Source organism: Dichomitus squalens (assembly GCF_000275845.1).
Source record: "Dichomitus squalens LYAD-421 SS1 unplaced genomic scaffold DICSQscaffold_1, whole genome shotgun sequence".
Taxonomy (NCBI): Eukaryota; Fungi; Basidiomycota; class Agaricomycetes; order Polyporales; family Polyporaceae; genus Dichomitus; species Dichomitus squalens.
In genome coordinates this window covers 1,909,809-1,934,802 of record NW_006766883.1, presented here as the reverse complement: position 1 = coordinate 1,934,802, position 24,994 = coordinate 1,909,809, and the positions used below count along the sequence as shown (strand labels likewise).

General features: G+C 57.8%; 8 protein-coding genes across 8 annotated transcripts; 3 read left to right on the top strand and 5 right to left on the bottom strand.

The window, feature by feature from the left end:
• Positions 1-69: 69 nt before the first annotated feature.
• On the top strand, positions 70-5,407 carry DICSQDRAFT_176760 (uncharacterized protein; the record flags this gene model as incomplete). Its single annotated transcript, XM_007360433.1, has 18 exons — positions 70-295; positions 358-663; positions 734-887; positions 955-1,399; positions 1,451-1,762; positions 1,822-2,055; positions 2,118-2,243; positions 2,307-2,463; positions 2,514-2,698; positions 2,760-2,973; positions 3,035-3,207; positions 3,265-3,631; positions 3,684-3,886; positions 3,937-4,157; positions 4,214-4,415; positions 4,455-4,882; positions 4,940-5,044; positions 5,107-5,407. The coding sequence occupies exons 1-18, from the start codon at positions 157-159 to the stop codon at positions 5,405-5,407; spliced, it is 4,272 nt and encodes a 1,423-aa protein (XP_007360495.1). The 5' UTR covers positions 70-156.
• DICSQDRAFT_76410 (uncharacterized protein) lies at positions 5,392-6,536 on the bottom strand. Its single transcript, XM_007360432.1, has 5 exons — positions 6,434-6,536; positions 6,000-6,281; positions 5,842-5,933; positions 5,677-5,778; positions 5,392-5,623 (listed from the first exon to the last, which is right to left on the bottom strand). Exons 1-5 carry the CDS (start codon positions 6,528-6,530, stop codon positions 5,540-5,542), a joined length of 657 nt encoding a protein of 218 aa, XP_007360494.1. The 5' UTR covers positions 6,531-6,536; the 3' UTR covers positions 5,392-5,539.
• A 210-nt stretch (positions 6,537-6,746) lies between these two features.
• On the bottom strand, positions 6,747-8,248 carry DICSQDRAFT_131325 (mitochondrial carrier). Its single transcript, XM_007360431.1, has 7 exons — positions 8,147-8,248; positions 8,065-8,081; positions 8,011-8,014; positions 7,731-7,870; positions 7,343-7,671; positions 6,951-7,283; positions 6,747-6,891 (listed from the first exon to the last, which is right to left on the bottom strand). The coding sequence occupies exons 1-7, from the start codon at positions 8,202-8,204 to the stop codon at positions 6,876-6,878; spliced, it is 897 nt and encodes a 298-aa protein (XP_007360493.1). The 5' UTR covers positions 8,205-8,248; the 3' UTR covers positions 6,747-6,875.
• Positions 8,249-8,395: 147 nt separating this feature from the next.
• Positions 8,396-10,483, top strand: DICSQDRAFT_131324 (uncharacterized protein). The gene is made up of 4 exons (XM_007360430.1): positions 8,396-8,671; positions 8,734-9,182; positions 9,242-10,004; positions 10,088-10,483. The coding sequence occupies exons 3-4, from the start codon at positions 9,251-9,253 to the stop codon at positions 10,450-10,452; spliced, it is 1,119 nt and encodes a 372-aa protein (XP_007360492.1). The 5' UTR covers positions 8,396-8,671; positions 8,734-9,182; positions 9,242-9,250; the 3' UTR covers positions 10,453-10,483.
• Positions 10,484-11,218: 735 nt separating this feature from the next.
• Positions 11,219-14,927, bottom strand: DICSQDRAFT_131322 (uncharacterized protein). Its single transcript, XM_007360429.1, has 6 exons — positions 14,468-14,927; positions 13,740-14,357; positions 13,436-13,687; positions 12,580-13,380; positions 12,442-12,528; positions 11,219-12,380 (listed from the first exon to the last, which is right to left on the bottom strand). The coding sequence occupies exons 1-6, from the start codon at positions 14,846-14,848 to the stop codon at positions 11,433-11,435; spliced, it is 3,087 nt and encodes a 1,028-aa protein (XP_007360491.1). The 5' UTR covers positions 14,849-14,927; the 3' UTR covers positions 11,219-11,432.
• A 102-nt stretch (positions 14,928-15,029) lies between these two features.
• On the bottom strand, positions 15,030-16,271 carry DICSQDRAFT_131321 (phosphoglycerate mutase-like protein). Its single transcript, XM_007360428.1, has 9 exons — positions 16,193-16,271; positions 16,113-16,137; positions 16,054-16,060; positions 15,914-15,995; positions 15,648-15,858; positions 15,529-15,589; positions 15,353-15,476; positions 15,270-15,298; positions 15,030-15,217 (listed from the first exon to the last, which is right to left on the bottom strand). The coding sequence occupies exons 1-9, from the start codon at positions 16,230-16,232 to the stop codon at positions 15,137-15,139; spliced, it is 660 nt and encodes a 219-aa protein (XP_007360490.1). The 5' UTR covers positions 16,233-16,271; the 3' UTR covers positions 15,030-15,136.
• Positions 16,272-17,201: 930 nt separating this feature from the next.
• Positions 17,202-18,184, top strand: DICSQDRAFT_142622 (small GTPase rac1p; the record flags this gene model as incomplete). The annotated part of the gene is made up of 8 exons (XM_007360427.1): positions 17,202-17,217; positions 17,266-17,297; positions 17,358-17,396; positions 17,450-17,468; positions 17,522-17,703; positions 17,769-17,875; positions 17,928-18,061; positions 18,123-18,184. The coding sequence occupies 8 exons, from the start codon at positions 17,202-17,204 to the stop codon at positions 18,182-18,184; spliced, it is 591 nt and encodes a 196-aa protein (XP_007360489.1).
• An 842-nt stretch (positions 18,185-19,026) lies between these two features.
• DICSQDRAFT_96083 (uncharacterized protein) lies at positions 19,027-24,708 on the bottom strand. The gene is made up of 17 exons (XM_007360426.1): positions 24,519-24,708; positions 24,298-24,461; positions 24,116-24,220; positions 24,007-24,063; positions 23,406-23,953; positions 23,205-23,340; positions 22,876-23,143; positions 22,700-22,819; positions 20,475-22,644; positions 20,392-20,410; positions 19,911-20,326; positions 19,752-19,840; positions 19,685-19,705; positions 19,330-19,634; positions 19,179-19,282; positions 19,102-19,123; positions 19,027-19,044 (listed from the first exon to the last, which is right to left on the bottom strand). The coding sequence occupies exons 2-9, from the start codon at positions 24,412-24,414 to the stop codon at positions 21,068-21,070; spliced, it is 2,928 nt and encodes a 975-aa protein (XP_007360488.1). The 5' UTR covers positions 24,415-24,461; positions 24,519-24,708; the 3' UTR covers positions 19,027-19,044; positions 19,102-19,123; positions 19,179-19,282; positions 19,330-19,634; positions 19,685-19,705; positions 19,752-19,840; positions 19,911-20,326; positions 20,392-20,410; positions 20,475-21,067.
• Between the last annotated feature and the right edge of the window lie 286 nt (positions 24,709-24,994).

Below are 24,994 nucleotides of genomic sequence, written 5' to 3'. Positions count from 1 at the left end.
GTCAGATTGCCCGGGCTCACTACCTTTGTAAACGTTCCGTGCTGTTACTTTTCTGGAAACTCGATAATACGGTCCTTCGCTAATCCACTGTCCGTCTCTTCGAAGACTTCTAGTTCAAGACCCTAGCAGGACATCCTACCCGAGCTGAGGTAGACAATGCCTCAGCCAACGCTTCCCAGCTCGCTCAGTCCCCATGTTTGTATATTGGCCTCCCCGGATGTTCAGCAGGTTCTTGATGGGGCTGGCCTGCCGCCTTTGCCGGAGGTTCTGCAGTGTTTCTCGCCATTACCACAGAGTGCGTTACAAGTCCTTGATTCCGGCGGCCCATCGTGTAACTCATTGAACTCATATACACAGTTACAACACGGACAACGTCTCTGACTTCGGTACCTCATCCTTCATTTGCGCTCCGGTTCTCAGACGTCGTGGAGATAGAGAATGCCGTTCACGAGGATGAGGAGCAGCGCGCCGGCAGGACTATGGACTGGATCGGCTCGCGCATCGCACAGCGCTGTGAGCGATGGCTGGACATGCTGGAGACGGAATCTAGAGAGGGCGGGAAGATGTGGCGGACCAGGACGCCATGGTGGGACGAGGTGAAGAGGTGTGTGGATGGCGACCATGTCCCGAGTAGTGCGGAGGGTTGGAATCATCCCGTGTCTCGTGCGTATCCAATGTGGTCCATCGCCTAACATAGCATGCGCTGACTGCCTGCTTCAATCGCATATCGAAGTGGTCCTCGCCGTTTCTACTACGGCGGCCAACCCGCTGCAGGCGCTGCAAGATCTGGCCTCTCGCGCATTCGACTTCCCGCCATGGGTAGACATCACGTCTTTGCGCTACTTCCTCATCATCCACCCGTCAAATTCACCCTTGGCTGACCCCATGTACGTGCTCACGTGTGCTTACACATTCCGAGAAGCTAACGTGGAGCCCGATGCGGTACTCCCACAGAGCTGAAGCGTTGTTCAATGCTGTCAAGAAACAGTATGGCCTACATAGTTTTCTCTTACCCCTACAGCTCCCTACATCTCCGTGCCCCGACCCTGTTCCCGTTCCGACTCTGCCACCACGACTGCCGACGCAGTCCACACTTGATTCTCCCCCTCTACAGCCGAAGAACATCACTCTTGCTCCTGAAGAGGACGTATCGCGAACGCCCGGCCTAGTGCCTCCGCGTCCTCCAGCATCTCCCATGCCTAGAGGTCCTGCACCACCTCCTCTAACCAATAAGCCGACTGATCAGCCGCCGCCTCCAGCAATGGCCGACGATTATACAGGGAGCACGCTCCGTCTAGCTCCAGATGACATTCAGCAAATTGGTCGTTTTGTACGCGAGTTTGTGACCATGAGCCTGGTGCCTTGGATGGAGAAATGTGTGGTAGAATGGAATGAGAACGTGCGTTTTCAGACATTGTTGCACCTGGCTTCCAGATTGAATGTGCTATAGTACTCCTCATCCCGACGTCTCCCCTCGCGTCTGTTTTCGTCGACCCGTCGATTATTCGGTGCCTCAGCTGCAGCATCCTCAGCAACTCCGACGCATGGCTCCAACCCATCTATCACCTCCATCAACACCAGATTCAGCCACGGCGCAAACAGCTCCGTTAGTTCGATCACATCGGTTACCTCAGTCTCTAATATGGGCCCTGGGAGCGTCAACCAGCAACGACGGCTCGCCGAGTTCGCGACCATCCTGGGTGACTACAAACTAGCTATCTCAGTATGGGAAGCGCTAAGAAAGGAAGGGAGAGGCGGTTCTGTGGGTGTCTTCCGATGATGCGCCTCGTATCGTTGCTGACCGATTTCCTTGGACGATAGGATATCTTACCTCTCCTTTCTGCTCCCTCTCCAGCTTTGGCCCTCCACGCGGACCATGCGCTCGCCATACTCACTGGTCCACAGCCCCGGCAGCCTACTACATTCGAGGTGCCAGCTCTTGCTCAGTACCGGGCATTGGTCTATGCAGCACGTTGGGAGACCGGTATCGAGCGCCAGGAGTTCCTGGGCCCCGTCCTTGAAGGGGAAAGATGGCTGGTCAAGGCTGCCTCGAGTGTACGTTGTCAGATTGAATGGCTCGGGCGCGCTGGAAAGACGTGCTGAATGGCTTTATCAAGGCAGAAGAGCCGCCCACGGCTATTCTGTATGCGCATGCTGCCTTTCTCAGCGAGCTCAGGGGTGCAAGGCGTAGAGCTGCGTTGTGGTACTTAGTTGCTGCTGACAAGCTGGAGAAGACCGGTATAGTGCGTCTGAATATTCAGTCATTGATCGAGTGGAGATTGTGCTCATCTCTTGTCCTTCTCTAGAAACCGCTCGCGTTGTTTTTCTTCCGAAAGGCCCATGATTTATATCAGGACCATATCCCCAAAGAGCTCTCGCCATCATTTTGGGAGAGCGAGGACCGGAGTTCCTTGCATTGGGAGGGCTTCTCAGCTGTTGTGCCCGGTATTGAGCACGCGTTAGGTACCAGACTACCACATTATCCAAGAAAGCATACGACTGATACTCCAAAGGTCGTTTGCTCTACACGACGGGTGATACCGCCGGCGCTGTCCAGTATTTCTTGACTCTCATCAAGCCGTCTGCTGCCACGAGACCCAATCCTTCGTATGGAGCAGTCAATGGCGCTGCTTCTCCATTACTCCCTACCCCAAGCACGGACAAAGTGTATTTGGAAGACTTCCTTGTCGCCTTCAAGGTAGGCTCAGTTCACACCGATTTGCTGCGCCGTGGGAGGGTATGGCTCACATGTTGTGCAGCACTTCAAGGCCACCGAAGGTGATGCTTGGAAGAACCTGAACCTGAAGCTCCCCATTACATTCTGTCAAGCCAAGCAAACTCGCATCCGGTCGCCTGGGGATGCTGTTGAAGGTGACTCCGCGACCTGGGAAAAGCTTGAACAGAACTGGTCCGCCTTCTGGACACCTAGAAGCAAAGAGAAGCTGGGCAAGAGCGGAAAGGCAGCCGTCAATGGTGGGCGTCCGATATGTCTTGTTGACGATGACTACAGCGACTCATCAATCTGCACGTGTAGAAACATTCTGGGTGGACCTCGTTCTCCGGAATCCTCTGGACGTAGAAGTTTCTCTATCGGCTCTGACGGTTACCGTACGAGAAGCCTCGTCATTAGATGAGGATACAACGCGCGACTTCGTGCAGGTCGAGGTCATCGAAGATGTCTCCTTGGGCCCCAAAGATACCCGCACAGTAGGTTGCAATCGGAGTGCATTTTCTCCTTCTCCTCATCCTGAACCCTCTCCGCAGATACCAATTGGTATCAAGTGTTCACGGCCCGCCTCGCTGGTCGTAACCAGCGCGACTTTCCAGTTCTTTTCCCTGCTCTCCGCTACCGACTCGCTTGCTGTGCGTGGTCGCCGCCTCAATGATACCCCTATACAACGGCAAGGCAAGGTCTATGCACCAGATGTATTGATCAAGGTCGAAGTGGAGGAAGCCGGTCAGCGGTTGCATGCCCACTTCGTCGACGGCCGGCACCTAGTTCTCGCTCAGGGCGAGTACAAGCACCAGCGGATATGGCTCACTAACTCTGGGACGCGCCCAGTCAGCGAGCTGTGGCTACTCGCTGGGGAAGAGGATGAGCTTTGGATTGATCTGGAGGACGACAATGCAGGTGAGCGGACAGCGCCTTTCCATGTGCCATGGTTTACATAAGTTTCTACAAGACCCATCTTCATCAACTCCGCCCAAGGTTGAGACACTACAATCCCCTAACTCACTCGCCCCAAGGAGGCCATATCGGATTCCGATAGAGAGGCTACATTCCAGCCCTCAGCTCGCGCCAGGAGATGAGATGCAATTGCCCTTCATCCTGCATGCGGCCCATCACGGCGAGCAGGATCTGTGCATCCTGTTTGTATTCCGAGAGGTTTGTGACGGTTATTGCGCTAACGACACGATGGCTCACGACGGTTGTAGTCCAACAGCGCCCCGTTCCATTGCACCAGGGTGACCCGAAGATACGAGGTCAGGCCAATACTCAAAGTGACGACGTCGATGCGACCCAGCGGCTCGTCAGACCACATGTACACCATCGGGGTCGAGATTGAGAACACCACAGGGGCGAGCAACCTTCAGATTACGCAGCTCTCGACCATGAGCGCAACGTGGAGATGTTCCCCATTACACTCCTCAACATCGTACGTGGTCAAGTCTGTGTAATGTATGTATGGAGAACTTATACGGTATTACGCAGTGCTTCCATTCCTCCTCGCCAAGTTGCCGATTTTCTCCTGGGGGCCAACCCGTGGCAAGAGGGCAGGGGTGCTTCGGAGACGAAGGAGTTTGTGGCGAACAAGCTCCAAGCACTTCTGAAGGGCGAGCCAGCAGATGATTCAGAGCCTCCACCAATTGACTTGACGTGCACTCATATCGCAGAGGCACGTTTCCCTTCCTTTGTATCCAGAATCACTTAGCTCATTATGTGACCGATCCAGGGCTCGGACATGGTCCCGCTGCGCACGCCCGCGACGAGGCACTTCCTACACTGCGGCCGGCGCACCATAACCGCACAAGCGACCGCGTCCTCCCACCCCGACATCCCAGCACGCCTACATCGTTCCATCTTCCCGCTCTACAACCCCTCCAATGTCGACGTCGTCGTCTTCTGGGAGCTTCCATCTCAGAAACGTGCAGGCCACATCCTTCTGCAGGGCCCGACATTGGGCGCGCAACATGCAGTCCTGCGGGAGATCGTCGACGCCGCGGAGAACATGAAGGTGAAGCGGTCGATGTATTCAGAGACGCAGCGCGAGCGGGAGGCGATCGTCCAGGCCGTGAAAAACTCCGATTGGAATCGGGAGACCGATCCTATGTTGGTGTTTGTCAAGGACGGCACGGTCGTGGAGCACGACTTCAGGCAAGGGTGCGTCGCGAGCTTCAGGTCTCACGATTATTGCCGACTCATGCTGAGCTTCTCCAGCCCTTGCCACGTCCCGATCGCCTTCACCCTTCGGAACCTTTCACTTACGCACCCGGCGAGGACGACGTTGAAGCTCGTTGAACCGCCCCCCGCGGACTCGTCTTCGTACGTAGACGTCTCCCTACCTTCACCCGAACAACGCTAATGACGACCACTTGCTCGCACAGCGACCTCCTCCCACCGCCGTACGCCGGCCGCCTGATTCATAGACATGTCCTCGGGCCCTCACAATCTGCCACAGTCTACGCGAAGCTCTGGGCGACACGACCAGGGTCGTTCGTGCTCAACTCGTGGACCGTGGAGACCGAGGTCGGCGAGCCGTCATCCTCATCATCTTCATCAGAGGCGGCACCCTCTGCGTCGCAGTCAACAGGAGGCTGGAAGTCGAGACACTTACGTTACGTCCAGAGCCCGCGGGCGGGTGACCGGCCTTTCGTAACAGTGGTGGACGTCGGGCGGCTCAAGTAGTTGGGTGTGTATATATGCACTACTATATAGGACCAGAATACGGACGTGGGTAATGTGCAGTAGAGGACGGGCTTGTAAACCAAGAAATGCAGCAGCCGTGCTATGTGTGGTACCTGTTTTGTGGTAGTGCGGTCAGTCCTTCTTGTCCTCGCGCTCCTTCTTGGCCTTGGCGTCCGCCTCGAGGCGCAGCTTCTTGAGCTTGGTGTTGAAGTAGGTCTGCTCGCGAAGCGATCAGCGACCCGCACTGGCAAGATAGCAAGTAGACGTACCCCGGTGAGGAACTGCATGAAGTTGAAGAAGGGGACCCACATCTCCGGGGGCAGGAACTGCTGCGCGAAGACGGTGTACACGGGCGACGTCATCCACGTAATCTGCCATTACGAAGGGGTGTTCACTTGAAGCTGTACAGGAAGCAGGCTGATGACGGTACGCACGCGCAAGACCCTGCCGAACCCTGCCCGAAGCGTCTTGGCGACTTCGTCGACCGACTTGGCGCCGTTGATGACGGCCATGCACGACAAGTACGCTGTTTGTTTGTATGTTCTCCATGAGCGACTCGCGCCCGTATTGCACACCAGTTGCAACGACTCACAGAAGATCTGGATGGGCGCGACGATGAGCTGGCTCGCGAGCAGCATCCCGAGGCGCGCCTGGAGGCCCGTCTTGCCGGCGAAGAACTTCTGGAGCGCGTTGACGAGCGAGTGCGAGAGGGGCGCGGAGATGAGCGCGCCGTAGGCGGCCATCTTGAACGCCTTGCCCGACACCTGGGCGCGCGCGAGGAGGTGGACGAGGAGGGGCGCGTCCTTGGCGACGCGCGGCGGGGGCGCGCCTGCGAGGTGCGAGGCGAGGATCTCCTGGAAGAACTGCAGGAGGGCTTCGCGTGCACGAGGCGCATGGGGTCAGTCAGTTCTCACTCGCTCTGTACGTAAACCCCGCAGGCAGAGATGGCTGATTTGCTGGGGTTGGGAAGCATGGAAACCGTTTCGCGTGGGGTTGGGTTGACAGGTCATAGAGAGCAGTACTCACCGGTGGTGATCGCCTTCGTCCTGAGGGGATTTGCGGAGAGGCTACGAAGGTAGGCGGCGAGGAGGGGGTTGACCTGCTTTGCCTGTACGGCGCTCATGGTTGTCTGTCGGACGAGGGGGAAGAGAGGGACTGAGACCACCGCGTGCAGAGCAGGTGAGCTATATTATTCGTCGCCTCAACGCCCCCATCGTCTCAGGCGTCTGACCAGATCCGCATCTCGATCAGGGCATCCGGCTTCTTGCTCTACCCCGCTTCCCCGGACACTGCTAAAACGTTCAAGAGCCCCTGTCACCTGCGTCCTTGCCAGCTTCTCCACAGCCATAAGAGCATTGGTATAGAACGTAAGGTAGCAATAATCACAGGGTAAATCGCGAATAAGCTTCGTGGCCTCTAAGAGTCTATTCGACAAACACCAGTCCAGCAAGCATCATCATCATCATCATCATTGGCCCTTGACCCTGTACAACCATGCTGCGTCAGTACTACTCACACAGCTGAAGCGGACGGGCAGACGTACCAGAGCTTGACGTAGTCAGCGAAGGAGACCATGCACACAGTCTGCCAGATACCAAGGCCTATCCGGGGAGTGACACCACGGTACAGACCCTTGATCCCGTTCTCCTTGTAGATGTACGAGAGCGTGTTGAGGATCGTCTTCTTCTCCCCCCGCTCCGCACCCTTAGCCATTGACTGCATCTCCACCCGAACAACCTCGATCGGCTGATTCCAGGTAGCGAGCGCACCGCCAATCGACGAAGAAAGGATCTTTTCGAGAGCCGAAAGCTTCTCCTCCTCGCCCTTGCCCTTGAATTTCCGGATGCTGTCCTCCGCGAGACGCGCGAAGCCCATGCTGGATGCCACAAAGCGTTAGATATCCCCGGTGCTGAAACAAGCGGCCGTGCTGCTCACCGAGAGCCCCAGTTCGTACATTGCCGGACAGCGACGGCGTTCACACCCTTGTTGATGCCAGCAATACCCTCCCGACGGTAAATGTCGGCAAAGACTGCCCAAGTGGACGGAGGCTTGATGCCAGCCGCCGCCTGCTTGTGCCGGGTGATCTCAGCAGTCTTCATGCACGTGCAGAAACCCATCGTCGCATATGCTTGGAAGATACCACCACCCATACCGCCCAGGAGGCCGGCTACAGCAGGGCTGATGCCCGCCGAGGTCGCGGTGGTCTCGATCTCGGAGGCGGTAAAGAGCAGAACGGCACCCTTCGTTGACGCCTCGATCCATGCCTGTACGCCTCTGGTGAGTCCAAGGGCGCGTTGCTATTCCATTGCGGCAAGAAGCGTACCCATGGAATAAGACCCTGGTAGAAACCGGCAACTCCACCCCGACTCCATACGGTCTTGATAGCCTGGAACATGGTTTGTGACCGGTTGGCAGCCATCTGGGTCTTGAGGACCTCGAGCGGTTGACCGAGAGTCGTGACCTAAGTCTCTGTGTAAGTGATTTCGGTTCCACAAGTCTTGTCCATATGGCCGACTTGCCTCCTGAGGACGTACGGTCAGTAAATCCACCAATATCGCAAGATGTCGCAGTACTCACGAACTACACGCAGTTAGGAGGATCCACGACGCGTATTTCAGCCTCCTGTAGTTTGTCATCCTCAAAGCTCAATAACATACCATGTTCATGATAGCACCTGGAAGTGAGACATGAATATTCACGTGCGCCAGCACATTATGCCACGGACGCGTCTGCACTCACCGACAGCGATGTTTGACCAGCTGACGCCCTTCTGACCGGGTTCCTTCGTGATGGCCATGGCGAACGAAAGGGCAAAGGAGGCGAGACGGAACGAAGGTGAGGCAGGGGAAAGAGAAGAGAGGGAAGGGACAAGAGGCCCAGGTGAAATGCCCCAAATTATCGGGGGGCGGCTAAGTTACGCTGTTTGGCCGGTGCAAACACGCGCACCCTTCCGCTCGGACGATGGCTCGCATGGTACGACTCCCGCAGGGCCAGCGTGCCATCCATCCCGCCTGTCGTGGGGCCGTCCTCGGACCAGGTATACAGAGCTGTAGGAACACGGGCAGCCTCTGATGTGTCTCCTTCCGCCCGCGGGCTCCCGATCGCTGAATTACCACGTTCATCCGCGGAAACGCTCCGAGGCCGTGTATCTCGGGCGCAATGCACGAGCAATGCTCGCAGACTGGGTTTAGCCGTTTAGCCAGGCCGATGTTCGCATCTTTTGTCACTGACGCTGTGGAATGCGCCCGACATGATGCACTGGAGGTACGCAGCGGTCTAAACATGACTACTAGTACATGTCACTGACGTCTCTGGTCCACTTACAGGCCGCCGCCACCTACGGAAACGTCGGGCGGTCCCAAGTACGGGCGCGAACGCATCTCCTCGGCGTGTCACTGTTCGCATCCTCGCAGACAATGCATGGCTCATAGCATGAACAGGTCTCAGCCGGGGCCTCCAGGCTCGTCCAGAGTGATATTGCACTTGCCTGAAATGGTGTGTGGCGGGCTCCAGGTAGGATTGCAGTGGTTAGCCGATCGGCTGACCGCTCAATGGTGCCCGCCTCGATCACCCTGCACGTCCTATGTCGTAAATTCACAACGCGGAGCGCTCTCTTGGCGCGATAGTCTGCACTTTCTTCGCTGTGCGTCTTCAACGGACCGAGCGGTTCTATAAAGTGCTCGAACTCCCTGCTGTCTGATCGCCACTTGCTCTATCTACTATCCTCTCATTGGCGTACTTTACCAGCTTTCTACGAACGCCGTGCTAGTACGAGGTACGTCGATTTGCTCCTTTGCTACGGACTTCAAGCACAGCTGAGTCTAACCCTCCCAGTCGCCCACCATGGCCCGAATCCCGTTCGAGCTCTCCGACTACATCATCGACTTCCTCCACAACGATGCTAAAGCCTTGAAGGCTTGCGCATTGACCTGCCAGGCATGGGTGCCCACTGCCCGCTTCCACCTCTTCCGCACCATCGCCCTCAAGACGGCCAATAGCACTACAGCGTTCCGGCGCTTGCTTGACAAGTCGCCAAGCCTTGGCCTTTACGTTCGCGAGCTCACAGCCGAGAAGCTGGCCGACACGGTCGCGATCCCTGCCGCAGAGCAGCCCACCCAAGAGCCGGTTCAACATACGCTCCCCCTCGCATTCGCACACATCCCGAGCCTTCAGACACTCTCGTTGTCCCACCTCGACCTGAAATGCCTCCTCGACATCCGCGGGCTCGCCCACCCCTCCGTGTCCACCCTCACCCTCTCCTACTGCCAGTTCACCGAGCTCGCGGACGTCGTCGACCTCGTCTCCAGCTTCCCCCGGCTGGTCTCGCTGTCCATGTCCGGCCTGACCTGGAAGGACGAGGAGCGCGTGCCCGCGCCAATCGCGACCCCGACACTCCGGAGCCTTCAGCTCGGGCGTGAGATGGAGTCCGAGAAGCTGTTCGAGTGGCTCCAAGCGGCGTCTTTCCACGAGTCGCTCGCCAGCCTCTCCGCCCGCTGCGCGTCCGAGCGCGAGGCCGACCTGCTCGGAGCGTACCTGAAGCTCGCCGGGCCTTCCCTCCGGAGCTTCTCTCTCGACTGGAGCGTCACGGGCGATAAGAGTGCGTGCTCGGTCTTCTGGCCTTCCAGAAGGTGATGATGATGCAGACGTGCAGATGTGCTGACGACCGCGGCTGTTTCACAGCTATCATTCTGCCGGACAACATGTCCCTGGGAGGCTGCGCCGCGCTCGAGGACCTCACTTTGATCTTCCCCGTGCACTTCAGCACGAGCCTGCCTTGGGTGACGTCCATCCTCGCCACGCTCGACGCCACCGCGCTGCGCACAGTCTCGTGCGAGATCCGGTTGCTCGGCAGCATCGACGCCCTCGACTGGGATGGCCTAATTGCGATTTTCTCCTCGGAGGCGTACCGTAGCCTCAGGACGCTCAAGTTCAAGGTGAACGTTTGGCCGGGCGTGCACAAGGACTTCGCCGAAGTTGAGGCTATCCTCCGCGCACGTCTGGGAGCATTTGACAGAAAGGGCATGGTTCACGTTTGCAAGGCCTGATGCGGGAGTCAGATTACATGCTATGATATGATAAACTAGTCCAGTACATATATTGTCGTATAATTCGGTCATATTGCATTTGAGGTCGGGATCTCTTGCCATTTACACTTGTGCTGTCGTGCATTTGTGGCGTTGTGAACATGACTAGGGGCGCTCGACACATGTCCACCGAGGAGCACTCGTCGGGGTCACACGACACCTGTTATACGCCTGTCTTATTCTCGTCAACCTCAAATCCTCTCATTAGCAACAACGACAGTACAGTTTAGACTAGCAAGATATCCGTAGCAGGCATGGGTGTGTGATAGCGGGTAGGAGGGGTATAGTGCAACGGGGTAACATATGGGATGAGAGAGACGGCAGCAGTGAGGGAAGAGCCGACCGATGTGAGACGGAGGAAACCAGTAGACGGTCTCGTGTTGGTGTTCGAGAGTTGGGAGAATTGGATAAAGCGAAGTGGAGCTTGAAGTCCAAATACCACCCGATGTTGTACTTGAGTTATGGGCGTGGTGTACATTGAGCGCTCATGCACAGAGCGACGAGATTCCAGACGGTCGGCAACGGCGAGGATTTGGGGAGGATTCCAGTTGGAGAAGGTTGGAACAGAAGATTGCGGCTTTGGTCCCGGATGCGTGCGTCGTCCATGCGGGATCCATGAGGTGAGCGATATGTGGCCATTAGGCGTCCTCCTTGGCTTTCAGCTGCTCCCGGAGCTGCTCGAGATCCTCGTTCAATCTAGAATGAAGCCGCATTGCGGAGGGAAGGAGCGATAAATGAGTATTTAATAGTCGTCCGAGCGGTGATAAGGTAGAAGAGAAGACGCGACAAATGATTGCGATGCAGATTCGGTGAATGCGAGTGAGGATGGCGATACATATGTGCAGGGTATAAATGAGAGTATGATGTAGCGCATGAAAGAGAGTGTAGGGGATATGCAACGACAGCAAATATGAATAGCAGATAGGCAAAAATATCATAAGTCAAAAAAGTCCATAGATCACGGCCAGCGTGAACATCGCACCAACGAAACTCTTCCAGCCAAAAACTTTGACGTACCGTGTGATCTGGTCCTGGTTCTCTTCCTGGTCTTGCTCAAGGTACTGGATCTCCATCATCTTACGCGCCACCTCCTGCTGCAATTCATCCGCCTTCACACGCGCAATCTCGAGCTCCTCCCGCACGGCACGCAAGGCGCGATCGTATTCCGCCTGGACGTCGTGAAGCTTCGCGTTGTGTGCCTCGTGCAGTCGCTGGAGATCCTCGCGAGAGATACTAGCGGACCGGTGGTGTGCGCTACCGTTTGTCTTCTGAGGCGTGGCAGGTTCTCCTGCGGAAAGAGCAGCCTTGACGGTAGCAAGCTCCCCCTCGAGGTCCTGCAGCCTCGTGAGAAGCTGTGCCTTTTCGCTCGCAAGTGCGGAAACTTCCTCATGGTGGGCAGTGCGAAGTCTGGTGACCTCTTCTGCGCGGCCCTTGGCCGCCTCCTCCAGCTCCTTCACGTGGTTATCGGCCATCTCGCCTAGAGAGCCCTTAGTCGCCTGGAACATCTCATTCAGGGCGGCGTGGTCCTCGCGAAGGTTTGAGAGGTCGCGGTTGAGCTGCGCGATGACCTCGTCCTTATCGCTCTTATCCAAGGCTGCGACCAGTGAACGGGCCTCCTTTAGCTGAGCTTTGACGTTCTCAAGCTCCTGTGTAACCGCGGCAGCGTTGGCCTTCGCCTTGGTAAGGTCTTCCTGCGTGGCCTTAAGCTCGAGAGCCTGAGACGAAAGCTGCTTCTCAAGAGCTTTGACCTGGCTCTCGAGAGCCGCCTGGTGCTCTGTCTTCAACTCGTCAATTGTGACCTGGTGCGAGGAGCGAAGTTGCTCAATCGCGGCCTGAGATTCGGCACGCAGCTTCTGGAGGTCCTGACTGTGGATATCGCCAGCCTCGTTCTATACAATCCGGTGATGAGGCCGTGCTACTGGTTGCATATGGAGGTCGACATCAGCGCACCTTAGCTCTCTCAAAGGCTTCCTGTAGAAGCTGATCGTGCTCAGACTTGACAGCATCGACCTTCGCGTTGTATTTAGACTCTTGGCTCTGCGACACAGCGTGAGAACAAACGACGCGGTAGGAACAAAACAGACGTACCTCAAGATCGGCAGTGATTCTAGCGATCTCCTCATGAAGCTTCGTCTCAGCCTCCTGGCGCAGCTTCTCAGCTTCGGCAAGCTCGTCTTGGTGCTTCTCAATGAGGGCTTGAGTATCTGCTTTTGCCTTCTCATTCGCCTCGATCGCCTGCGCCAACTCAGCCTGGAGCGCAGCAAGCTGGCTCTGAAGCTCAGCGTGCTCCGCAGCAGCCTTCTCGATGCGCTCCTGGTGAGCCTTGGCCGTCTCCTCGGTCTGCCTCGCGTGTTCGGCCTCCTTGGCCTGTACGTCCTCGAGAGCGTTCTGAACAGCCGCGGCAGAGGCTGCGAGCTCCTCCTCGAGTGACTTGAGACGAGCGAGAGTCTTCGAGTGGTCCTCGCCAGAAGTCTCCTGCTCCTCCTTGAGCTCCAAGACCTCGACCTCGAGCTCTGAGACCTTGTTCGCCTTCTCCTCGTTTTCCGTCTTCAGCTCGGCGATCTGAGCTGTGAGCGAGTCGGCTGTGGCGGCCTTCTCCTCGAGCTCCTTGATCTTGGCCTCCGCGGCAGCAAGGGTTTCGCTCTGAGCACCCTTCAAAGCCTCGGTCTCGGCCTTGATAGCTTCTAAGTCGGCCTGGGCCTTCAGAAGCGCAGCGTGCTCAGCCTCGGCGGCTGCGGAAGCGGTCGCGGAGGCTTCGACGGAGGAAGCACGCAGAGCCTCAAGGTTGGCCTTGGCCGCATTGACTTCTTCCTGCAGAGCCTCCAGCTGAGCGTTCAGCTTGGCTACGAGTTCGGATTGAGCGATGGCAGCAGCCTTGGACTCCTCGAGCTGATCCGTCAGGTCAGAAAGACCGTACCTTGCAAGCAAGTACCTTCAAACGCACCTCGAGAAGAACGGCAGCGAGCTTCGACGAGTCATCGGACGAATTGGACTGCAAGTCCTCCAAAGTTGCTCGGAGAGCAGCAAGCTCTACTTCAGCCTTCGCCTTCGCCTCCTCCAAGGCAGTCAGTGCGGCGGTCTTCTCCTCAATATCCGACTGAGCAACTTGGAGCGAAGACTTCAGGCTCTCGATCTCGCTTTGAAGCTCCGAGACGGCCTCCGTCTTCGAGCCGATGGTACTGTTGGCATCATCCAGCTGCACGACTGTCAGGGAGGCCTCCCAACGGCAGAGAGAGCACGACGCATACCTTCGCCTGGAGCTCAGCAACAGCTTTGCTGTCATCGCGAACTTCTTTGATAGAGGAGATAGATGCGGCTCCCGGAGTCCTTCCCTTCACCGAAGCGGTGCTCGGCGGTCGAGGCGTGGAGGCACCAGAGGTGGCGGGCTTGGCTCCAGACATGGTCCGCTTAACGCCCTCCGACACCGATGCGCGGGGTCTGGCAGTCGTCGACGACTTCAGCGCAGAAGCAGCGGCGCCAGCCTCGGGGGACGCGATGGAAGCCCTAGGAGCGGGCCTAACAGACATCGTATTGGAACGGCCAGGAGCGGGAGGCGCTGCTTTGGTAGCAGTCGCAGCAGGGGTCGGCGCCTTCGCGGCGGGCACGGATGCCTTGGGCGCGAGGGACTGACGGCGGTTCGGGACGGGCGGCGGCGGCATGGCTTTCGAGGCGGTGGTAGTGTGTTTGGCAGCGGCAGAGGCAGCAGGAGTGGGCTTGGTCGCGGAGGTACCACTGGTGCTGGCGGTTTTCTTGAGAGTGGTCGCAGCACTGCTAGTGGGCTTCGCTGCAGCGGGGGCAGCCGTGGCCTTGGTCGCCGTGGGTGCGGGCTTGACTGTGCCAGACCCAAACGTGCCCGAGTTGATGATCTACAGGTGTTTGCGTGAGGGGCCGCAAGGAAGGCAGCAGTCGCGTTGAGCATGCATGCATGGTGAACGAAGATAGCCTGGTGCACCAAGGTATATTAACGACAACACACCTTCTTCACCAAGGGAGTGGGGGGGCCGCCCGCTTTCCCAGCCGGAGGAGGTTTGACGGAGATTGAGGATTTCGCGGTAATCTTCTTGGACGGAGTCGCCGGCGGCGAGGCCTCCTTGGCGTTTTCCTTAGGCATGTCGTCGACAGGAGCGTCGTTCTCCTCGTGGGTGCCATTCTCGGCAGTCTCGCCGTTATCACCATTCTCTACGGGGGTTTCCTCAGCCACGCTTTCGGCATGCTCAGGCTCGGAGGCAGCTTCCACGTCAGTCGCCTCATGTTCTCCATCCGTCTCCAGGTGCGCGTCCACGGGGCCAGATCCCTCAGATAGAATCTCCTCCTCCTGCGGCGGAGGCGGAGATGCCGCAGCTTCAACTTCAGCCATTAGAGCAGAGCCAGTAAGAGTAAACAAAGACTGTGCGCGATGCACAGGAGCGGGTGGGATCACCGCAGGTGGGAGTTTGTGATAGAACCGGGAGCGTCAAGGGAACAATAGCGCGCGCGCATACCGACGCGTCGCGCTGGCGCGTTCCCTCCGAGCCTTTCCCATCCCGAGCCATGATTACTAGTACTCAAAATGACCTTCGCCGCTATGGACTTTGCGAACAATCCACGACATCTATACATTGATGGCACTGAGACTGCCCTCTACAGAATTCAAGTAATGGTTATATCAAACGGGCTTGGCGTATAGATTCAGCCCGTTCAACGCTGGCTCCGCCAGGTTGTTATGATTGTACCCAAGGATCGCAACCTAGAACACCACAGGTGAGGAGGCGTGTAACAATGTTTTCGGAGTTACTCACCCCAGCGGGCTCCACATTGAAGTGCGTTCCTACCAGGCAGATTCGGATAAGCGCAACGTAAACTGTACACAAAAGTGACGCACCCAAGGACAGCTCGAAGCCGATCCAGCGCGCGATCATGCACCTGTTGAAGTGACCATGCGCGACGATGACTACATCGCGAGAACCCTTGCCCTCCTCTTTCCAGAGACGATGGTGTTCCCGAACCTGCGTGCGATACTTTTGGCGATCTTCACAGAGGAGACAGCTTGATTCACACCTTGCCTATCATGGTGTCCACCCGAAGGCACATATCCTCTACACTTTCACCACCTGGGCAACTAGAAGGAGGGTTGGGCCTTAGATTGGATTGGAGTGTCGTTTGGAAGGATCACTGACCCGTCCTTCCAGATGACCCAGCCTGGCTGTCTTTCCTTTATCTCCGACGACAAAAGCCCTTCGTATTCACCGTAGTCCCACTCCCTGACTTCCTCGGTGATGACATGGTGCGGTATCTCAGGCAGGTGCTCGAACAGAAGATGGAATGTCCTGTGTGCGCGAATCCTGGGTGAAACGAATACCGTGCATATATTCTTGGGATCAATGATTCCTACGTCATCAGATTGAGTGCAATTCTAGCGTGCACAAACAATCACGACACTGACTGCCTTCACCGACGAGGATCTTGGCCTGCTCGGCGGCTTCTATCTCACCCTGAGGCGTCAAAGGAATATCCGAGCGACCGGTCTGAATTTCGGGCATGTCAGGCAGGGTTCATCCTGCAAAAAGTTGAGACTCGACGAACATGGCGACTGTTGGCATCAGTCAGAAGAATGCTCGACACCGTATCCTTGCGCTACTGACCCGTTGATGGACCACTCTGTCTGACCTGAAGGCTACGGTCAGCAAGCAACTCCGAACAACGTCGCAATGCGGCAGCGAACCATGGCGAATGAGGAACAGGCGTGGCATAGGACGCGACATGGTGTCGATTCGTTGCTTGCAGTCGACGGGGTGTTGAGGAGTCTGGGAGTAAGAGCCCAACGTAGAATGGCAAGGACGTCGTTACGTCGATCTGTCTAAGTATGTACGCTTGGGATTGATGTCATCGCTGAACGCGTCTGCTGTGGACCCGGCGTCCGTGCGAAGAACGCAACGGGAAAGACATCGGGCAGCGAACGGGCATATCCCGGCAACAGTTCTCCTGGGAGAACATAGTTGAGCGCGGCATAACGGTAGTGCTGCTTAATGGATCTGATAACGGCTCGGCGACCACTCGCAAAACATATCGCACAACGCACGAGCAGCTGAGGTGGCTCTGCAAAGACCTTATCCGGAGATGGGACATGGACTGAGAGTCAGATGTCGTTTAAATCTAACCTCATACGAATGCTCCATCAACAGGAACATCCGATCGAACCATCGTCTTGTCGGCGCTCATGGGGGCCTCAGCCGCAATCATGACCGACGCTTCAGAGTCCTCCTGCTGCGCTGCGCAACGTGGCCCCCTGAAAGAGGGCCCATTGAGGCAAAATTCAGACTTTATGAATGGCGAAGGATGAGAAGGATGAGCAAAGACGGACGGAGAGACGTGAGAAAGCTGGGATGATGATTTCGGATACGGTCTCTTTGGCGTAGAACCAACATCGTCGAGGCCATCAGTACAGCCTACACACCAATCTTTCCTCCTGACCTCTTCCCTCCTGTCACCTCTCTCCTACAGCACACTTTCGCCTTGTCTTCTAACGCTCCTGTATCCAGTCCAGGTAATTCCCTGTTCCGCAATCTCATCCTTCTACACACCCTATCTCACGCCGCGCGTTGTCACACCGCGTTGTTACTTGCCGCCTATCCGCATCTCCTCTTCGGCGTTCCTACCACCCACGACAACCTGCAAGACATTACCTCCTCCTTGACACGAGCGACTCCTTAGACGACCCCTGATCACACAGAATGCAGGCCATTAAATGTGAGCCCGTCATTGGGTCTGCAGTCCCTAGTGCTGACACGCAGTCAGGTGTTGTTGTAGGAGATGGTGCGGTGGGAAAGGCAAGTGCTTTTCTGAGAGGGCGCGGCAAGGCTTTGTAGCTTATTGACTGGCGGGCGCAGACGTGTCTTCTCATCTCGTACACTACCAATGCCTTCCCGGTGCGTAATTGCCCTAGCTGCTCAGTCGGACGCCTGCTGACCTGGACCAACAGGGAGAGTACATCCCCACTGGTGAGTCGCCTTCGTGCCTCGCAAGGCCCCACTTTGACAAGGACCATGGGAAGTATTCGATAACTACTCGGCGAATGTTATGGTCGACGGCAAGACCATATCCCTCGGCCTCTGGGATACCGCCGGTCAGGAGGATTACGATCGTCTCCGCCCGTTGTCCTACCCCCAGACGGATGTGTTCCTCATCTGCTTCTCCCTGGTTAGCCCCCCTAGTTTCGAGAACGTGCGAACTAAGGTGCGTGCGGCGCAGTCTTGAAACCCGTTGCCTGATGCTGACCTGCCTCGCTTGATCGTTTCAAGTGGTACCCGGAGATTTCACACCACGCCCCGTCAACGTCCATAGTCTTGGTTGGCACGAAGCTCGATTTGCGCGAAGATCCCGCCACTATCGAAAAGTTGAGGGACCGGTACGTACCGCATGTGTGGCGAGTCCGAGGATCGGTATTCACGTTGCCACAGTCGGATGGCGCCTATTCAGTACTCGCAGGGTGTCCAGATGGCGAGGGACATTGGTGCCGTGAAGTACTTGGAATGCTCTGCTCTCACCCAGAAAGGTCTCAAGACCGTGTTCGACGAGGCTATCCGCGCTGTTTGTGAGTTGCTGCCTTCCTTGGTATCCGTGTACTCGGATCTCTGACAGCCCGCGCCCTCCAGTGAACCCTCCCCCCCAGCCTACCAAGAAGGGCAACAAGGGCTCCAAGTGCATCATCGCTTGAGGTCGCTATCCGGATCTGTCTAAATCATGACTTGCCAGTACGACTATCATCATACCATTTACGATCTTGCAACCATTTACGACATGTATGTCCCCCCGGCACGCCCTCGTATGCGGGCCACATGCGGCCTCTGTGAGCTCGTGGTCCGTGGCTGCCGCCGCTGGAGCTGCCTTAGGGGACTTTGGCTTCAGTCACGCTTTGGTCATTCACGTAAAGCCGCATTTTCTGGTGTTTCTCTTCTTCTCCTAGCTAGTGTCCGAGGATATAACGTTTTTGCACTTGCACAGGCGTGCTCCGCGCCCTGGGCTCACAAGCTTGGTTGCCTATGCCCAGAGTCATGTAATATGCTTGCCTGTAGAACATGGTTTCCCCGGAAACCTGCAATTCGCGGGAAACGTACTGCCGTCTGCGATCATGTGACCTGTGCGGGAGACCGCGGAGATGATGATGATCTGCCCTTGCATCCATTCAGCCACAGTCGGCGAAGTCTGCTAGCTTCTTTGCGGCTGGGATAGTGAGTATTGGGAACAAGGCGACAAACTCCTGAAGGGTTAGGAGTATTCTTGTGTCGCAACACGCCTTCTCTCGTTACAGTCAGGTGTTGGAGGCCTGTCCATTCCTTGACCGTGTTCCAAAGAGTCTTCACAAGGCATCTGCATACCATGTCAAAGCCGTACCAACCCACTCCGGAAGGCCTTGCAAAGGCCGAGCAGCGTCGGCTCAAGAAGCAACAAGCCAAACTGCACCCCCCTCCGAAGACCGAAAATGAACAGGGTCACATCTTACCCCGCCAATGGCTAGACATCTCGTCTCAAACTACAGGTACCTCGGGACGGACGGTTAGATTGATGACATGGAACGTGAGTTTGGTCTCGCCTTGTCGCTAGCCTTCTCACTGATGGCCGTATTCGATATAGCTCTTAGCCCAGAGCCTCGTTCGTGAGTGCTACGCCCGTCGGTGCCTAGGGAACGGTCTAATGAGATCATTGCGCAGGGCGCGAACTTTTTCCCACTAGCGACTGCCTGAAAGCCGGTCAACGAGAGCACATGCTCTATAATGAGATCAACTCCCACAACGCGACGATTTGTTGCCTTCAGGTTTGTTCCGTCCTGAAGCAGCCTTCCGATGGCTAATATGCCGACAGGAGGTAGACAGGACAGAGAAACTGTTCCCCCAGCTAGAGAAGTCTGGATACTCCTGGGTATACGCCGTAGGCCCTCGCAAGAAGCATGGCTGCCTCATCGCCTACAGAAAAGACGCCTATGAATGTGTCCGCCAGAAAGTGGTAGTTTACGATGAAGAGGAAGTCCGAGCAGAAGGCGACGGAAACGCACGTCGCGGGCTTAGCTTCCGTACCAAGAACATCGGCTCTCTTGTCGCCCTCCGCCAGCTGGGAGGGGGGGACGATGGTATAATAGTAGCTACAACGCACTTGTTCTGGCATCCAGCGTGAGTGCACATGCACATGTATTGTACTCACGTCTAATGGCCGGGTGCAGATACGCCTACGAGCGAGCAAGGTAGGCCTCCCACGTCGCGGGATGGACAGCTAACAGATTCTGTCAGACAAGCTGGGGTTCTGGTCCGAGAAGTGACCAAGTTCCGGTCAGAAGGGACAGAAGTCGAACAACGCTGGCCATGCATTCTTGCCGGTGGTGATTCTCATTCTATTGACAATCTTCGCTCCCAACGTCAGATGATGGTCCTGAATTTCGCTCCTGTCAGACTTCAACTTCGGCCCCGACGACCCCGCCTACTCCTTGCTCGTCGGCGACGAGCTATTGCCCGCGCAGAAGGCCCGGCTGGAGAGCTCCCGCGTCGTGCATGCAACAGTAGACCCCGCCATCAGCGTAGACGGTGCCTCGGCAGCGGAGGAAGAAGAAGAGGGCGCCGAGTCCGGCGAGAACAATTCGGACAGGATCATCGTCCATGCGCGCGCCGCACAGCCCACCGATGGGCTCTTGACGGACACCGAGCTCGAGGATCTTTTCAGACAGTCGGGGACGCCTACCAGTGCCTACGACACTGGCCTGCGGACGCTCCCGGACCTCGCGGTGGGCGGGCTAACGTTCGGAAGCAGAGTGTCGATACCTGAGGGGCGCCGCGGTGCGTTCGAGCCTGTATACACAAGCTATACACATGTAAGACACCTCGTTCTTTGCATGCATGTCGAGCTAGGCATACCCAACACTGACACGTGTCACAGTATTGGCAGGCAGTGCTAGGTGAAGGCGTTAACCTCAGTCTGGATCTGCCTCGGTTTCGGTGTCTAACACCTGCATGACCCAGATTACATCTTCGTGCTGGATGCACCTGGGCGCGACGTTTCAGTTGTGAGACTCGCGAAGCCTCACAGCAAGGACTCGTTTGGAGAAGGACTGCCCCGGAAGGGCGTGTGCGGCAGCGACCACATCTCGCTCGCTGCCGACCTGCGCTGGCCGTCCACTTGAAGAACAGACGATCAGATGATCAGGGGGGAGCAGCACACAAACGAACATTGCACGGAAACGGTAGTCATTAGAGGCCGGAACGAGCAGTATAGGCTACAGCCATGTGGAGGTAGAGAGGAAGGTAGGGCGATATGCTAATAGAAGCTTTATTGTAGTGACGACTGCGGCGGCGAACCATGATGGGGGTTGTGACTGGGTATAATCAATGACTTGGAGGGGATGGAAAGAGATGTGTAGTGATGAGCGCAGCGGGTACGTGAGTTGGCAGACGATGAAAGAGTGTCAAATGAGGATGGCATGGCTGGTGAAAGAGTGTGATGATAACTCGAATAGATGGAGGTTCAACCAAACAACTAAGAAAGGAGCTACGAGTCCGCGTCGCCTCGTCAAGTCCGCCTGCACGAGCCCAACCCGTCCCGTACCCGCACACCCTCACCGCCCGTTCGCCCGGTCCGAGCCCGCGAGCAGCTCGTCGAACAGCCCGGCCGCGCTCTTCTCGTTCCGCAGCTGGATCATATAAACCACGCCCGTCCGCATCCCCTTGTCGCTCAGCTCGATCGCGACGCCCGTCTTGCCCACGCGCTCGACGCCGTCCGTGAGCACGATCGTCGAGATCAGCACCGTCTTGTGCTTGTCGTCCGCCTCGACGACGAGCTGCTTGATGTTCGTCGGGTCCTCGCGGTACAGCCGCAGCTTCGCGCTCCCGAGAGACTTCCACTGCGCGTGCTGCTGCTTCAGGAACACCTTGCACTTCATCTGCGCCGTCACCGTCGACGTCACCGGGCCCGTGTGCCGCGGCACCTCCTCCACGGGCGACCCGGGCGGGCTCGGGTCCTCGATCGAGAACGAGCCCGCGGTCGACACGGAGCGCATGCTCAGCTGCGCCGACGGCAGCAACGGGCGCGGCTGCGGCGCCTGCAAGCCCCCGACCATGTTCGGCAGCGAGCTCGACGAGCCGGTTCGCTGCAGGAAGCCCGGCCGCGGCGGCGGGAGGTCCCCGGGATAGCCTGGCATCGGGGGCGGGGGGCCGCGCTGGTGGGGCCCACCGGGGCTCCCGCCAAGGGATGGGGTCGAAGGCATCTTCCGCAGGCCGTCCATGGAAGGCTCGGAGGGCGGTCGTGGGGGTGGGTAAGCCCCACCTTGCCCTGGCGCGCCGGGACCCATGCCCGGCCGAGGAGGTGGCCCGCCCATCCCCATGGGAGGCTGACCTGGTCGAGGTTGGGGAGCACCCATGCCCTGGTACGACTGGCCGACTTGTGGGGGCCCGACCTGTTGGGGACCGTTCAAACTAGGCTGACGAGACGGCGGCATGCCGTTAGGTCCCTGAGGGCCGGGTGGGGGAGGCCCATGCCCGAAGCTCGGATGGCGCTGCGGACCAGGGCCGCCGCCCGGAGGAACGTACGCCCCCGGAGGCGGTCGGCCCATGGGACCCGAACCCGGGTGCACATTCTGCGGGGGCAGATGTTGTCCGGGACTGAACCCTTGCGGCGGCATATGCTGCCCAGGGCCGAAGGATTGCGGAGGCATCACTTGTCCAGGACCGAACGCCTGGGGCATGACCTGCCCCGGTCCAAAACCTCCTAAGGGGATGACCTGCCCAGGACTGAAACCCCCAGGGCTGCCAGGACCCGACGACGCGGACGACCCACGGGGCGGGACGCCCTGTTGCTGTGCTCCGGTAGGAGACGCTGCGGTGCCTATGTTCATCCTTCCCATGTCGCCTGCCAATGCAGCATCGGCAAGCGCTGCCCCTGCAGAGTTCACGCGAGAAGGGGGGTCCGAGGGGCCGCCCGATCGCCGAGAATTCATGCTGGCGGGCGACAGCGCCCGAGGAGGACTCCTGCCGCCGCTGTAGCGCTCCGGGGGTGGTGGGGTGTCCGCAATCGAAGGTGGATGGCTGCGGTCCTGCGGCGCGGAGGGCGGTCGGGACGTGCTATTGCCCATATTTCCGGGAAGGGATGGCAGGGCAGGCACAGGGGGCGGAGGGTTCTTGGAGGAGGAGGGGAATACTGAAAATAGGTCAGCCTGATTCGAATGCGGTACGCGCATGATGTCTCCACTCACGCGTAGCCGCAGTCTCTATACAATCCTTGAAATCGGCGATGAGTCGGTCCCGCGAGGCCGTGGAGTCTGTCCGTAGGTTGAGGGTCTCTTTCCGCAAAATGGTCACAGACAGAGTAACGTCTATATAACGAACGGTATGAGCGGTCGTCACTCGGGTGCACCTGCGGACAGCTCACCATCTACGGGCGCCACGCGCAGATGTTTGCCTGCTAGAGGCGGGTACAACAGCCACATGTCGGCTCCGTTGGGCCCGGCTACCTCCAGCTCCTTCGGGGACATCTTCTCACACACCAACATCAGGTCTGTAAGCAGGAAGATGTGTCCACGCTCTTGCACGACCTGGGCGCCCGTCGAGCGCGATATGAAGTTGATTACCACAGAGGTAGAGCAGCGCAGCTCTCGAGTGTAGTGTAGGTTCGGAGGCGCGATTTGCAAACGCACTTGCTGTAGGATAGTAGTGGCATATGAGCAGTATGCAGGGCAGGCAATGCGGCCAACACGGTACCTTCGGCTTCATCGTGAAGATGTCTAGCGTGCGTTCGGTGGAAAGCCTCCGCTCGAGGTCAGTAATCGGCATAGACAGCGTTGACGTCGACGTGCGGCTGTCCGTCGTAGGCGCCGTATCCTCAGATCGCCGACCGCTACCGCGCGCGGCACGTCAGCGCATGCATTCCTTACAGGGGCATCGCATCGAAGCTCGGCGTACCTGCTTGATAGACTCCCGCTCGCGCGCGTCGAGTCACTTGTGCGCTGGGAAGGCGACGTGGACCCAGACTCTGGGGCGCGCAATTGCGGCTCGAGCGTGCTCTGTCTTGTGCGCATGTCGATCACGACCTCGTCCTCAGTTTCGATGGGCGGCGGCGCTTCCTCGTTCGGGGTAGGGGTATTGCCGCCACCCACGCGCACGCTGGCGCGACTGTCGATCGTCGCCAGCAGCTTGTCCAGTTTCTCGAGTGCCCCGGAGAGCATTCGGTGGTCGCTGCGACCTGGGGTCGTGCTCTTAAGCAACCGGTTATAGAGCTTCTTGTAGTACTTGATGCGACCTTTGGGGAGGATAAAAAGCTCGTCCAACGTCCATATAGGCGGTTCAGCGGGATGTATGGGGGCCGACGTCGGCAGAGGTGGGGGGCAGGACGAAGAAAACATGGCGAGAATAGTGCGGACGCGGGCATTCGCTTGAACAGGTTCCCATGTGTCGAATCCGGAACAGTACTTGTTGGAGTAGTTGGTGTAGGGACCCTCCAAATCGTCGATCTGCACGCCGCGGGAGATGAAGAATGGAAGTCGTACAGGGAGAATGCACTTACCCATCGCATCAGTAGATCTCCTAGGCCTTTGGGGTTGGTACCGATCTCTTTGAGTTTCTGCGGGCCATGGATGAGAAGTGATAGGCAGTGCCGTTCGATGACGACTTACCGCTAGCAGTGAACGATTAGCTTTGTAGATACTCTCTATGCTCCGGAACATGGTATCCAATTCTGGGGGCGGGAGGTTGGAGCGGGACCATGCCGCTGCAACTTTCTGCGTATTCATAGAACGACGATCGGTATCTCGTTACGGAACGCTTGTGAAGTACAGGAGATAGAAGACGGACGCACTCGGATAATACCTGTGAGCTGCTCGACGTATAACTTTTCGGTTTCGATGAGATCGGTAAGCGGGTTAGAAGACTTCTTGGCCTTGTCACCGCTCTGGGCGGAGGGCGAAGGTGGCATCTGCCCAGGCAGCGGCGTGACGGGCGTGAGGGGGGCAGAGCCGAGAGCTGTGGGACATGACACTGAGGAAGGAAGGAGAGAGGCGTTGTGGGGGAAAGACATACAGAGCTCGGATACCGCCAGAGAAGCTTTCACATCGATGGGAGCCAAGGGTTTGGGGGGCGTCTGGGTGTGCGGTTCTGCTGCGAGATCATGGACAATCTTAGGCGGCGGGGGTGGAGCAGAAGAGTGGTCGCCGAAGTCGAGCGGGGGTAGAGACGGGAGTTTCTCGTCTTTCGCGGGAGGAGGAAGAGGCTTGGTGGGGATGTCGGACAGAGGCATGAGGAGGGGCGTCGGAAGGCCGGGCGGGGGAATGAGCGTGATGCGCAGAGGCAAGGAGGGCCCAGAGAGGTCGTGAAGGGGGGAACTCGTGAGCTCGGGGGCAGGCCGTCGCGCGGGGCGTGGTCTGGGATGAGTGGGACGTCGGTCGCAGTCTGCAGGCGTTCCTTGCCAATGCACGACTCGGCTCTGCGGCGACTCTCGCTCAGCCTGAGCCAGCCGCCTCGCCCATGCCCATCCACGTGCCCCACACAGCTCACGT